This window comes from Aquarana catesbeiana, linkage group LG12 (assembly GCF_042186555.1).
Source record: "Aquarana catesbeiana isolate 2022-GZ linkage group LG12, ASM4218655v1, whole genome shotgun sequence".
Taxonomy (NCBI): Eukaryota; Metazoa; Chordata; class Amphibia; order Anura; family Ranidae; genus Aquarana; species Aquarana catesbeiana.
The window spans coordinates 233,238,624-233,251,801 of NC_133335.1; the positions used below are offsets into that span (position 1 = coordinate 233,238,624).

The window sequence follows — 13,178 nt, forward strand, 5'->3', positions numbered from 1 at the left end:
GCAGCAGACACAAGTCATCAGGTCCAGGCAGGTGTCAAGGCAGGCAAGATAGCAGTCAGGTCTAGGTAGCAGTCAAGGCAAGCAATAATCAAAAGATTGGGTTTCTTATTAGGCAACCTCAGAGGTAAGTATCATAGGTCTGTAACAAGGGGCCGCTGGTGGGAAGATACAGCACCAATCACTTCAAAGGCTTGCGCTTAAATATCCTTTTGGTCAAAAGACATGGCCAGTATTGTTTCAGGGAACTCTGGAAATTGTGGTGGGGATTCTGTGAGTACCATTGGAAGTTCTAGCAGGGATTCTGGAAACCCTGGCAAGGATTCTGTAAGTACCACTGGAAATCCTGCCAGGGGTTCTGGAAGACCGGACATAGATTCTGGAAGATCTGGCATGGATTCTGGAAATTCTGACAGGGATTCTGTGAGTACAATTAGAAGACCTGGCAGGGATTTTTTGGGGGACACCACATAAAGGACTTTTTGGACTCTCAAGACTAGGGATGAGCTTCGTGTTCGAGTCGAACCCATGTTCGACTCGAACATCGGCTGTTCGATCGTCCGCCGAATTGCGAACGATATGGGCCGTTCGCGCCAAATTCGTGTGGCGCGTCACGGCCCATAATTCACTGCGGCATCGCAGTGCATTGCTTGCTGATGATTGGCCAAGCATGCACTATGACCCGCATGCTTGGCCAATCACAGCGCCGCCTTAACAGAGAGCCATAATTGGCCAAAGCCAAGGAGGCTTTGGCCAATTATGGCTCAGGGGATTTAGTACACGCCCCACACTATATAAGGCCGCCTGCACGGCGGCCCTGTGCAGTGTGTTCCGGTGTGCTTAGAGAGAGAGAGAGACAGTGTCATTTCATTTGAGTTAGCTAGATTAGGCAGGACAGTCAGTCAGTTAGCTGCACTTAAAGTGTATTGTGTATATATATGCATACCAGGTGTTGCATATATATATATATACACTGTATTCAGTTTAGCTAGATCCGTTCCTGTTATCTTCTAGACTATTTACATTTAGTGCAGTGCGTCCTGCTCACAGTGTTCAGCTAGATCCGTTCCTGTTATATTCCTACTGACAGGCAGGCTTGTCTTGTTACAGTATTTTGAAGAAAATTACTGGTGTTCTTTTGATCCTATTAGTACCACAGTCAGGCAGCTAGACTATTTACATTTAGTGCAGTGCGTCCTGCTCACAGTGTTCAGCTAGATCCGTTCCTGTTATCTTCTTACGGACAGGCAGGCTTGTCTTGTTACAGTATTTTAAAGAAAATTACTGGTGTTCTTTTCATCCTATTAGTACCACAGTCAGGCAGCTAGACTATTTACAGTTAGTGCAGTGCGTCCTGCTCACAGTGTTCAGCTAAACCTACAAGTTAGTGGGGTGCGTCCACCTCACAGTGTTCAGCTAAACCTACAAGCTAGTGGGGTGTGTCCTGCTCACAGTGTTCAGCTAGATCCGTTTCTGTTATCTTCTTACTGACAGGCAGGCTTGTCTTGTTACAGTAAATACAGCTACCTGAAGAAAATTGCTGGTGTTCTTTTGATCCTATTAGTACCACAGTCAGGCAGCTAGACTATTTACAGTTAGTGCAGTGCGTCCTGCTCACAGTGTTCTGCTAAACCTACAAGTTAGTGGGGTGCGTCCACCTCACAGTGTTCAGCTAAAGCTACCTGTAGAAGGTTGGTGGTGTTCTCATACTACAGGCAGGCAGTTGATTTTGCTAGCTGCAGTATCAGTACATATATATATATATATATATATATATATATATATATATATATATCTCAGCTTAGTGCAGCTACAGGCCATTAGTATGTCTGGAAGGCCAAGAAGGAGAGGCAGACAGTCACAAGCCAATAAGAGAGGGCAAGCAGGCTCTGTGTCTCGTGCTGGTCGTGGAGACGGTGCATCCTCATCAGCACGTGGCCATGGGACACGCTTGGCCTTTTTTTCGGCAGCTGGCCATGTTGAGCCGCAACATGCGGAAGACTTGGTCGAGTGGATGACCAAGCCGTCCTCATCCTCCTCATCCTCTCTCACCCATGCCCAGGGTACTTTGTCTGGCAAAGCAGCGGCCTCTTCCCTCGGCTCAATGTCATCAGTGACTCCTTCCCTAGCCCCACCATGTCCTCCTGAGGAGTCCCTCGAACTGTTTGACCACAGTGTTGGGTACATGCTCCAGGAGGATGCCCAGCGTTTGGAAGGCTCTGATGATGATACTGAGCTCGATGAAGGCAGTAACACGAGCACGGACAGAGGGGGTGCCCAAGAAGGACAGCAATCTGGCAGTCATGCTCCCCCTGCTGCAGCATACTGCCAGGTTTGCTCCAGTGATGAGGAGGGAGGGGATGATGAGGTCACTGACTCAACGTGGGTGCCTGATAGGAGAGAGGAGGAGGAGGAGGAGGCGGCACATCACCAACGAGGCAGGATGCCCTCCAGGGGCCAGCCTAAGGGCAGCACATTGACTGCATCACACCCCAAAGCTCCACATGTGCAGGGCGCTGCAGTCTCTGCGCGTTATTCAAAAAGTTCTTTGGTGTGGGCCTTTTTTGAGACGAGTGCATCAGATCGCACCGCTGCTATTTGCAACATATGTCTCAAGCGTATCTCGCGTGGCCAAAACATCTCCCGCTTGGGTACCACATGCTTGACCAGACATATGTTGACCTGCCATGCAGTTCGTTGGCAAGCGTATCTAAAAGACCCACACCAAAGAACAAAGAGGACCTCTGCTTGCTCCTCATCAGCTGAGATTTCCAACCCCACTAGACCTTCAGTCCTCTCTGAGACCTGCACTGAGAGGAATGAAGGTGTAGAATTAGGTGTGTCACAGCCAAGTACTTGTGGGCAATCTGCTTTTGGTACACTGACGTCAGATTGTACCAGGCAAATTTCCCTGCCCCAGCTGCTGCACCGCCGAAAGAAGTTTGCTCCCAGCCATCCACATGCCCAACGGTTGAATGCTAGCTTGGCAAAATTGCTAGCACTTCAACTGCTGCCTTTTCAGTTGGTAGACTCTGCCCCCTTCCATGAGTTTGTGGAATGTGCGGTTCCTCAGTGGCAGGTACCCAAACGCCACTTTTTCTCACGGAAGGCGATTCCGGCTCTCTACCAGCATGTGGAAGGCAATGTCCATGCCTCGCTGGACAGGGCGGTCAGCAGTAAGGTGCATATTACCGCTGACTCATGGTCCAGCAGGCATGGACAGGGACGTTACCTAAGTTTCACGGCGCATTGGGTGACTCTGCTGGCAGCTGGGAAGGATGCAGGACAAGGTGCAGTAGTGTTGGAGGTTGTTCCGCCACCACGCCTCCAAAATGCTAATGATTGTGACACACCTCTCTCCTCCACCCCCTCCTCTTCTTCTTCCTCCATGGCCTCTTCCTCGGAACCAGCGGTGCTCCGTAGTCGTTCAAGGGGCTACGCAAGTACGCAGGCCAAAAGATGCCATGCGGTGCTTGAGCTGGTGTGCTTGGGGGACAGGAGCCACACTGGGGCAGAGGTTCTGTCAGCTCTGCAGGGGCAGGTTCAGAGGTGGTTGACGCCACGCCAACTTAAGGCAGGAATGGTGGTTTGCGACAATGGCACCAACCTCCTCTCTGCCTTCCGACGGGGACAAATGACCCATGTGCCCTGTTTGGCTCACGTCCTTAACTTGGTGGTGCAGCGGTTCTTGGGCAGGTACCCGGGCTTACAGGATGTCCTGAGGCAGGCCAGGAAAGTCTGTGTGCATTTCCGCCGGTCATATAATGCCAGTGCTCGGCTGACGGACCTCCAAAAGGAGTTTAACCTGCCCAAGAACCGCCTAATCTGTGACATGCCCACCAGGTGGAACTCAACGTTGGCCATGCTGCAGCGGCTGCACACGCAGCAGAGGGCCATCAATGAGTACCTGTGCGACTATGGCACCAGGACAGGGTCAGGGGAGCTTGGTTTTTTTTCCCCACGCCAGTGGGCCATGATCAGGGATGCATGCACTGTCCTGTCACCATTTGAGGAGGCCACGAGGATGGTGAGCAGTGACAGTGCATGCATCAGTGACACTGTCCCCCTTGTCCACCTGTTGGAGCACACGCTGCGTGGAATAATGGACAGGGCACTTGAGGCAGAACAGAGGCAGGAAGAGGAGGACTTCCTTAGCTCTCAAGGCCCCCTTTATCCAGACAGTGTTCCTGCGTGCCCGCCGATCACACAGGAAGAGGACGAGGAGGAAGAGGAGGAGGAGGAGGAGGAGGAAGATTGTGTCAGTATGGAGGTGGAGCCTGGCACTCAGCATCAGCAGCAGTCTTTAAGGGATCAGTCCCAAGAAACACATGGACTTGTACGTGGCTGGGAGGAGGTGGCTGCGGACCATGTCATCCTTAGTGACCCAGAGGACTCCGGACCGAATGCCTCAGCAAACCTACGCTGCATGGCCTCCCTGATCCTGCAAAGCCTGCGTAAGGATCCTCGTATTCGTGGTATCAAGGAGAAGGACCAATACTGGCTGGCAACCCTCCTTGATCCACGTTACAAGGGTAAGGTTGCAGACCTTATCTTGCCATCGCAGAGGGAGCAGAGGATGAAACATCTTCGGGAGGCCTTGCAGAAAGGTCTGTGCAACGCGTTCCCAGAGACTGGGAGGTTACAAACTCCTGTTTCTGGACAACGTGTTGCTGAGGCTTCGGTCAGTCAAAGAAGGAGCGGTGGAGAAGGTGGCCGTCTGACCGATGCGTTCAGACAATTTTTTGGTCTGCAGCCCCAAGGTATGATCGGTTCCAGCAACCATCGCCAGCGTCTGTTTTACATGGTGCAGGAATACCTAGGGGCAAGATCAGACTTGGACACCTTTCCCACCGAAAATCCTCTGGGTTACTGGGTCTTGAGGATGGATCACTGGCCAGAGCTTGCACATTCAGTGCTGCTGGAGGCGTGGTAACCGATCACAGGGTGCGTCTGTCCACTGACTCGGTCGATCGACTGACCTTCATAAAAATGAATGAGTCTTGGATCACCACCAGCTACCAAACACCTGATGCTGATGTAACCGAATAATTTTTTTTGAAATCTCAGATCCCTTCAAAGACTGCCTATGCTGATGCTGAGTGACTATCCCTGAGTAATTATCCTCTTCCTCCTCAATCATCACGCTGATAGCTTGTAAGAACATTTTTGGTTCTGGGTGCCACCACCAGTGCCTAAGGCACAATTTTTCAGCCCCTGTTTAACAGGGGCGTGTAATTACGATTTTTTATGTAATACTTTGCAGCAGGGCTCGTTCCTGCATTCCAACTAGAGTGTCTGTGAGGGGTTGCAGTGTTGTGGCACCAGCACCAGTGCCTAAGGCCCAATTTTTCAGCCCTTGTTTAACAGGGGCATGTAATTACAATTTTTGATGCAATACTTTGCAGCAGGGCTCGTTCCTGCATTCCAACTAGAGTGTCTGTGAAGGGTTCCAGTGTTGTGGCACCAGCACCAGTGCCTAAGGCCTAATTTTTCAGCTCCTGTTCAACAGGGGCATGTAATTACAATTCTTGATCTAATATTTCACAGCAGAGCCCTGTGAGGGCTTACAGTGTTGTGGCCACAGCAACACCTAAGGCCCAAATTTCTGCTAAGTATATAGGGCAGGACCCTACTTTCAAACAACTAACTTACAAACGACTCCTACTTGCAAACGGAAGGAGACAACAGGAAGTGAGAATAAATCTACCCCTAGGAAGGGAAATTCTCTCCTGTAAGAGTTAATATGGGAAAAACATTTCTCCTTTCCACTGATGCTTTCCAATCCATTGGGACAAAAAGTGAGGTGAAATCTTCTGAAGAGGAGGAAAGACAGCAAAACAAATGTCACAGGGGTGATAACCCTTCCCTATGTTTTCCAAAAAGCTTAAAAAAGATTTTTTGGCTGGAGCTAAACACGTTAAAAATGTACCCGTTCAAAATTACAAAGAGATTCTACTTAACAACAAACCTACAGCCTGTATACTGCTGTTCAGAGTATATAGGGCCTGGTGGCCCCACACCTTTCCTTATTTTAATTTGGGTGCGGAGTTCCCCTTAATATCCATACAAGACCCAAAGGGCCTGGTAATGGACTGGGGGGTACCCATGCCGTTTGTCTCACTGATTTTCATCCATATTGCCAGGACCCGACATTACATTAAACCCGCAAGCAGTTTTAAATGAGATTTTTTCCTTTAAAAATGACATTTGGTGCAGGGACTGTTCTAAACACGGGAAACACGCGTCACTTTACAGGCATACTATAGACACCCCTCAGGTACGATATTTAAAGGAATATTTCACTTTTTTTTTTTACTTTAAGCATCATTAAAATCACTGCTCCAGAAAAAACGGCCGTTTTTAAAACTTTTTTTTGCATTGATACATGTCCCCTGGGGTAGGACCCGGGTCCCCAAACCCTTTTTAGGACAATACCATGCAAATTAGCCTTTAAAATGAGCACTTTTGATTTCGAACGTTCGAGTCCCATAGACGTCAATGGGGTTCTAACGTTCGTGCGAACTTTCGGTCCGTTCGCAGGTTCTGGTGCGAACCGAACCGGGGGGGTGTTCGGCTCATCCCTACTCAAGACATTTGTTTGGTGCTCTTTTTGGTTCATGTATGTGCGAAGGACCCTTTGTCTTGGCTGGTCCCCTACTTTTTGGAAGGCTTCCAATCTCAAGCCATTAGGCTAAGCCAATAATTTGTTGATGGGTTATAGATATGAATCCAGCACCTCACTCCCACCTCACTTGGACTCCCCTCATTTATTGTCCTGGTGTCCCAGGGACAGGAAGAGAGATGATATCTAACAAGGTCCAAGACAGCAGTACATCTTGAAAAAAGTTTTTAATATTTCCAACAAAGTTTTGGCAGCAGCTGGGCATTAATTTATTTGAATTTTTTTTTTTGCAGGTAGCTATGACCCCAAAATCAAGATGGAAGGCTACAACTTCTCCCTTACCACACAGACAACAGACAACCTCCCAGAGGCCCTGCAGGAATCCCAGGGGCTGGTGACACAGCTGAGCCGGGCAGTCAAGCTCCTGATGAGTACTCAGACCAAGCTGGGCGGGATGGTGTTCTCTGTGCCTCAGGACAAGTCAGAGATGGAAAGTAAAATAAAAGAAGTTAATACCGGCTACCTGGATCAGATACGTTTGGTGGAAAACCTCCAGGAGAACACGAGGAACATAGACATGGCCAAAAAACATTCTAAAGAGTATGAGGAAGAAGCCAGGAGTCTTCTGACGGAAATAGCCAACATTTCAGGGATCTCACTCTGAAGGTTCCTTAGGCTTTTGGCAGCTTAAGAGGGATCACAGGACACACTACTACTGGCATAAAAATTCACATGACCATTACTATCCCTCTAACTTTTCTAGCTCAATTAAGTATAAATAAATATTCAAACTAATATTTTTCTAGCTTGGTAAGATAGATAGACAGACAGATAGACTGATTCCTAACGTAATTTTAAACAGGGCTATTTGTGATTATTTTTGGCGTAATGGTCTGGTTTTTAAAATCTTTTTTTTTTGTAGAGCTACAAACCTCAGCTGTCCTATAAGGTTACGGCTGAGGGGTAACTTTTGGAATCTCCTGAGTCTGACCTCAGCTCTTATATCCTGGAAGCTTCATTGTTTAGTTTTTCTTTAGAGTTTCATTAATAGGGCCCCCCTTCTATTCCAGGGCCCCATAGCAGTCCTGTAGGCTGCTATGGCCATTGTTATGTCATAGGTACCAATGTAGTGTGAAGTCGTGCCCTGTTCGTCAATGAAGCTTTTTTAGATAGTATGATGCTTTCAGTGGAATTTGTTTTTAGATCATGGAAGGGTTTAAAGGAGATCTCCGGTCACAGCATACACTCTCGTTGTATACAATCAGCATGTTAATAACAATGCAAACAATAATTATTATTGACAATCCAATATAAGGTTACTTATATATATGAGGCCCTTCACCCCATCAACATGGGGACAAGGTGCTTTGGGGGGCTACCCCAAAGCACCCTCCCAATGTTGAGGGCATGTGGCCTGGTACAGTTCGTGAAGGGGGGCGCTCTCTCGTCCCTCCTCTTTTCCTGTGGCCTGCCAGGTTGCGTGCTCATATAAGGGTCTGGTATGGATTTTGAGGGGGACCCCCACGCCATTTTAAAAAAAAATGTTGGCACAGGGTTCCCCTTAATATCCATACCAGACCTGAAGGGCCTGGTATGGAATTTGGGGGGACACACGCATTTTTAAAAAAAATTTTGGTTTGGGGTTCCCATGTAGGGGAATTCCATGCCGTTTTTATCAATGAACTTTTATGTGTATTGCTTTACCGACAATTCATTAATAGCCGCGAGTAGTTTTAAATTACTTTTTTTCTTTATAAATGTCATTTTGCTGTCAGACTGTTCTAAACACGGGAAACATGCGCCCCTTTACAGGCATACTATAGACACCCCCCAGGTATGAAATTTAAAGGGATATTACACTTTTATTGTTTCACTTTAAGCATTATTAAAATCACTGCTCCCGAAAAAACGGCCATTTTTAAAACTTTTTTTTGCATTGATACATGTCCCCTGGGGCAGGACCCGGGTCCCCAAACACTTTTTAAGACAATACCATGCATATAAGCCTTTAAAATGAGCACTTTTGATTTTTCATGTTCGTGTCCCATAGACTTTAACGGTGTTCGCGTGTTTGTACAAATTTTTTGCCTGTTCGCATGTTCTGGTGCAAACCGAACAGGGAGTTGTTCGGCCCATCCCTAGTATTAAGCAGCTTCAGAGAGAAGAAGGAGCGCGGGGTGGAGCTCAGCAATGTGCTGCTGCTCTCTCATAGTCCAATGAGCAGGCAGGTGACACAGGAAGCTTTGCAAATGAGCAGCGGTGTCACCTGTCTGGATATGTAATTGGTAAAAGAGAGTTAAATAATATTTTGTCAGGCGGTACAGTTTACATCCGGGCATTTTCACTGTATATTTATCAGTCCAGCTGGAGATCCAATTAACAAGAATGGAAGACAGTGTGTGAGCCGCAGTATATGTACAGCTGTCCATCACAATGGTCTGTTTATCGTCTAAGTGTAAATCTCTCATATTTTCTGTATGACTCGCAGTGAGATTTTTCCATTCTGTCTGTCTGGCTTGTGCTCTATCATTTACAGGTTATTTTATTGACCATCTGTCTTCCCCTTGGAGGAATTCTGTACAGAAGCTCCAATAGATACTTCCCTTCAGATGTTCTATTGAAGTTACACTGTTGCTAGTTAAATGATCTAAAACATGATCTTGTTTTCAGAGGATACAAAACAATTGGATCAGGTTATGATCATATAGTTACATTGTTGGACAAACTGAAAAAAAATGGAATAAAAACTAACAAAATAAACAAACAAATAAAAAACCTCCATAGTCATATAGAACACTGTACCCACAGAAGAAGGCAAAAATAACATTAATAAACAGTAAATATTTATGGATAGTGTGTAATAAAGGTTTCATGATTGATGGATTTTTTGATTTGTCCTTCTGCTTGCAACCCAGAAACATCAGGTCTGCATGGATTTTAATTGGCCTCAGCAACTCTTTTATACGAAGTGAATGTAAATAGACGTGTGTGGTTTGTTTTGTTGCAAACTGAAATTCGGACAAATTTTTCATTAGTGTCCATCAGTGCCACCCATCAGTGCTCATAAATGCTGCCCATCGGTGACGCATATCAGTGCCCATCCATGCTGCATATCAGTGCCTATCAGGGCCATCAGTGCTGCATTTTAGTGCCTTCATCAGTGCCCATCAGTGGCGCCTATCAGTGCCCATCAGTGCTGCATATCAGTACCGCCTATCAGTGGCCATCTGTAGCTGCATATTAGTGCCACCTATCAGTACCATCAATGCTGCATATTAGTGCCTCCTCATCAGTGCCCATCAGTGCCGCCTCATTAGTGCCCATCAGTGCAGCCTATCAGTGCCCCTTAGTGCCACCTATCAGTGCAGCCTATCGGTTCCCCAAAGTGCCACCTATCAGTGCCCCTCAGTGCCACCCATCAGTGCTGCCTATCAGTGCCCCTCTGTGCAGCCTCGTCAGTGCACATCAATGAAGGAGAAAAATTATTTATTTACAAAATTTTGTAACAGAAACTAAGAAAAAAAATTTTTTTTTGGTCTTTTTTCATGTTTAGAAAAAAATTTAAAAACCCAGTGGTGATTAAATACCACCAAAAGAAAGCTCTATCTGTCTCAAAAAATTACAAAATTGTTGTTTGGGCACAGCGTTGCATGACCACGCAATTGTCATTCAAAGTGCGACAGCGATGAAAGCTGAAAATTGGCCCTGGGCAGGAAGGGGGTGACAGTGCCCGGTATTGAGGTGGTTAAACTTTGATAATAAAACCTGGAAGCCGATTGGCTCCCATGCACAGCTGCACCAGATTCTGCACTCTCCAGTTCTAGTAAATCAACCCCAATCGATTTACAGATAAAGCAGAATACGAATGTTAATCTACAGATTCGGGGCCAGCACATCATTGAGGTATTTTCAGTCATTTGGTCTCCGCAGTGCAGGAGGAAAAGAAAAAAAATAAATAAAAAACAAACGTGTTCCTGGAAATCCCCCATGTCATATTATCCAGCCAGAAATTCTAAATATTCAGACACTTCCTTCTTATAACACCCGTTTGGATAACCCAGGTTGGCAAAATGTGAGCAAATATCTCCTTTACTGCACTGAAATAAAGTCAGCAGAGCATTTAACCCCATGTTGTCTTATTGTTTAAAGGGGAACTCCACACAAAACACAAATAACTAAGCAAGAGTCATTTAGCAGGACTAAGGCAGTGTGAGCCCTTCCCGCAGTCACACTGGACTCCTGGTCATGTACTGTAAAAGCTGGGTATGTGTATCAGAAGGCAGAAGTAGACTGGTAAAGGGGTCCAAAGGGCTAGAGGTGCCCTTTACTGGGTCATCTCAAGCCAGCAATCCTAAGGACCACTTTACCAGTTTACTTATAGCCAGTGACCCAAAGGACTCCTGGATTCAGCAATCGAACATGGGTACCTTAACTAGTTCACTTCTAACCAGTAACCCAAAGGACCCCTATCCTGTGATAAAGAGTAAAGTTGGGTCGGACACCCCCCCCCCCCATTCCGTTTGCACTAGAACTCCTGAACAGGGAAAAAGTTTGGCCCCCAACCGCGAACTCCATTGAAGTCTATGGCAATGGAACATAAAAAATAAAAGTCCGTATTTTGAAGGCTTTTATGCTTTTTAAATTTTTAAGTTATTGACCATAAAAAGGGTAAGGGGCCCATCTACTGCCCTGACTTACATATATCAATGCAATTGTTTTTTTTTTAAAAACAATCACTTTTAAAGGAGCAGTGATTTTAATAATGTATAAAGTGAGAAATTAAAAATGAGAAATTCCTTTAAATTTAGTGCCTGGGGGTCCCCTTGGTCTGCCTGTAAAGTGGTGCATCTGTTGCATGTATAGAACCTGCTGCAGCAAAAATTTGTACAGGGAAAAAAAAAGTGAAATCTCATTTAAATTGACTCATAGTTGCAGCTGTATAGAACCTGTATAACAGGTTCTAGGTTCTATACATCCACCCAGCTATTTTAAAAAAAAGAAAAAAAAAAAACGGCGTGGGGTTCCTCTTAGTATCCATACCAGACCCAAAGTGCGTGGGGTGTGGGGCCCCCCCCAAAATCCATACCAATTGCTTATGATACACATTGCTTCCTTAGCAACCGTTGACATTGGATATAGTTGTATTATACATTGTAGCAATTGGAAAACATTTGGCTCCTACCAGATTGCTTAAAAATCTGGCAAATGGATGAACCCTGAACAGCCAAGGTTTGATCTGCGCTCGCGTTCCGATTAGTGGCGGCCAGTGCTCAATATTTGGAGGGGGCAGCAAACTAACGCCACCCCCCAGCACAGGAGATGGACAGGAAGGAGGCGATCCCCCCGCCCCATGGGGGATGGATGGGAATGCGGCGATCGACCCACCCCCACTCCCCCCCCCCGGGAGATAGACTGGAATGCGGCGATCGGAGGTCTTACCTTGGGAGGCAGGGGGAAGGAAAAGCCGGGCCGTTGCTTCTTCTTCTGGACGAACAGGAAGTGTGTCCTGAGACCTGATCAGTCAGTGTGTCCTGTGACCTCCTTCCTGATTGGCCAGGAGGAGAATCAGGAAGACAATAGTGCATGCTAATTCGCTATTGTCACACAACTGGGTGGGCTCAGGCGCACTTTTTGAAGCCAATTAGAGCTTCTGGCTATAATCATTTAGCCCGGGTTCACACCATAATTCGCTGCGGACCGCACAGGAGCGCTGTGCGTCCCTGTTCACCGTTTCAGGGACGAATCAGGGCCGATTCTATGCCTGAATTCGGCCCTGAAACGCAGCCAAAGACGCACAGCGTTTTTGTGCAGTGCGCACCGCAGCCTCCCCGGAGATATGTGAACCGGCTCCATAGGGAGCCAGTCACATTCTCCTGCTATGCGAATTAGATGTGCGGAAACGCACATCTAATTCGCATAGGTGTGAACCCGGGCTAACTTAAAAAAAAAAAAAACATTGGAATCCATGCGTCAGGTGCCCTGCGGCGCCCTGCATGTAGATTAGGTGCTGGGCTCATGGGATAGGGGACGGCCTGTATGGACAGGCCGCCACTGGTTCCGATAGAACCAATTGCTTATCATATTGTCAATTTACTTCGGGATTACATGTACTTTTGCTCCGTCATCATTAGTACCTACAATAAACCCCAGACTGGCATTTTAGATGACGATAGAAGCTCTCCATTTATTCCTTTCCTGAGCCTTTGCACACAGGTGTCCCACGCATGCATGTTGCAGTGACAGTCAGGAGGTGGAGGTGGGGGTGGCTGTAATGTGAAGTACAGTAGATACAGGCATTATATAGCTAAGGTATTAATTTTATGATTTATTTACTTTCCTGTCTGCATTATAGTCTTTTTATGGGCCCGGGGGAGGGGTGGGGTGGGGGGGGAGGCTTCCTTCAGACGCCTGCTGCTTGCTAATTTAGTTCTTTTCTCCTTCACTGCGGGTTCTTCGAGCTGAAATCTGATGTCGTTTAAGTTAAGATGGTAAACTGAAAATACGCCGAGGCGGGGAAGAGCCGTGCCATCTGCAAAGATTTACTGCTAATCTGTCTAGT

General features: G+C 46.7%; 1 protein-coding gene across 1 annotated transcript in view; it reads left to right on the plus strand.

Annotated features, from left to right (window-relative positions):
• Nucleotides 1-12,276, plus strand: part of LOC141113665 (uncharacterized) — a 37,743-nt gene extending 25,467 nt beyond the window's left edge. The window contains exon 4 of the mRNA XM_073606904.1: nt 6,913-12,276. Within this exon, the coding sequence (XP_073463005.1) occupies nt 6,913-7,283 (371 nt within the window). The 3' untranslated portion in view covers nt 7,284-12,276. The remainder of the gene's footprint in view (nt 1-6,912) is intronic.
• Nucleotides 12,277-13,178: the final 902 nt, after the last annotated feature.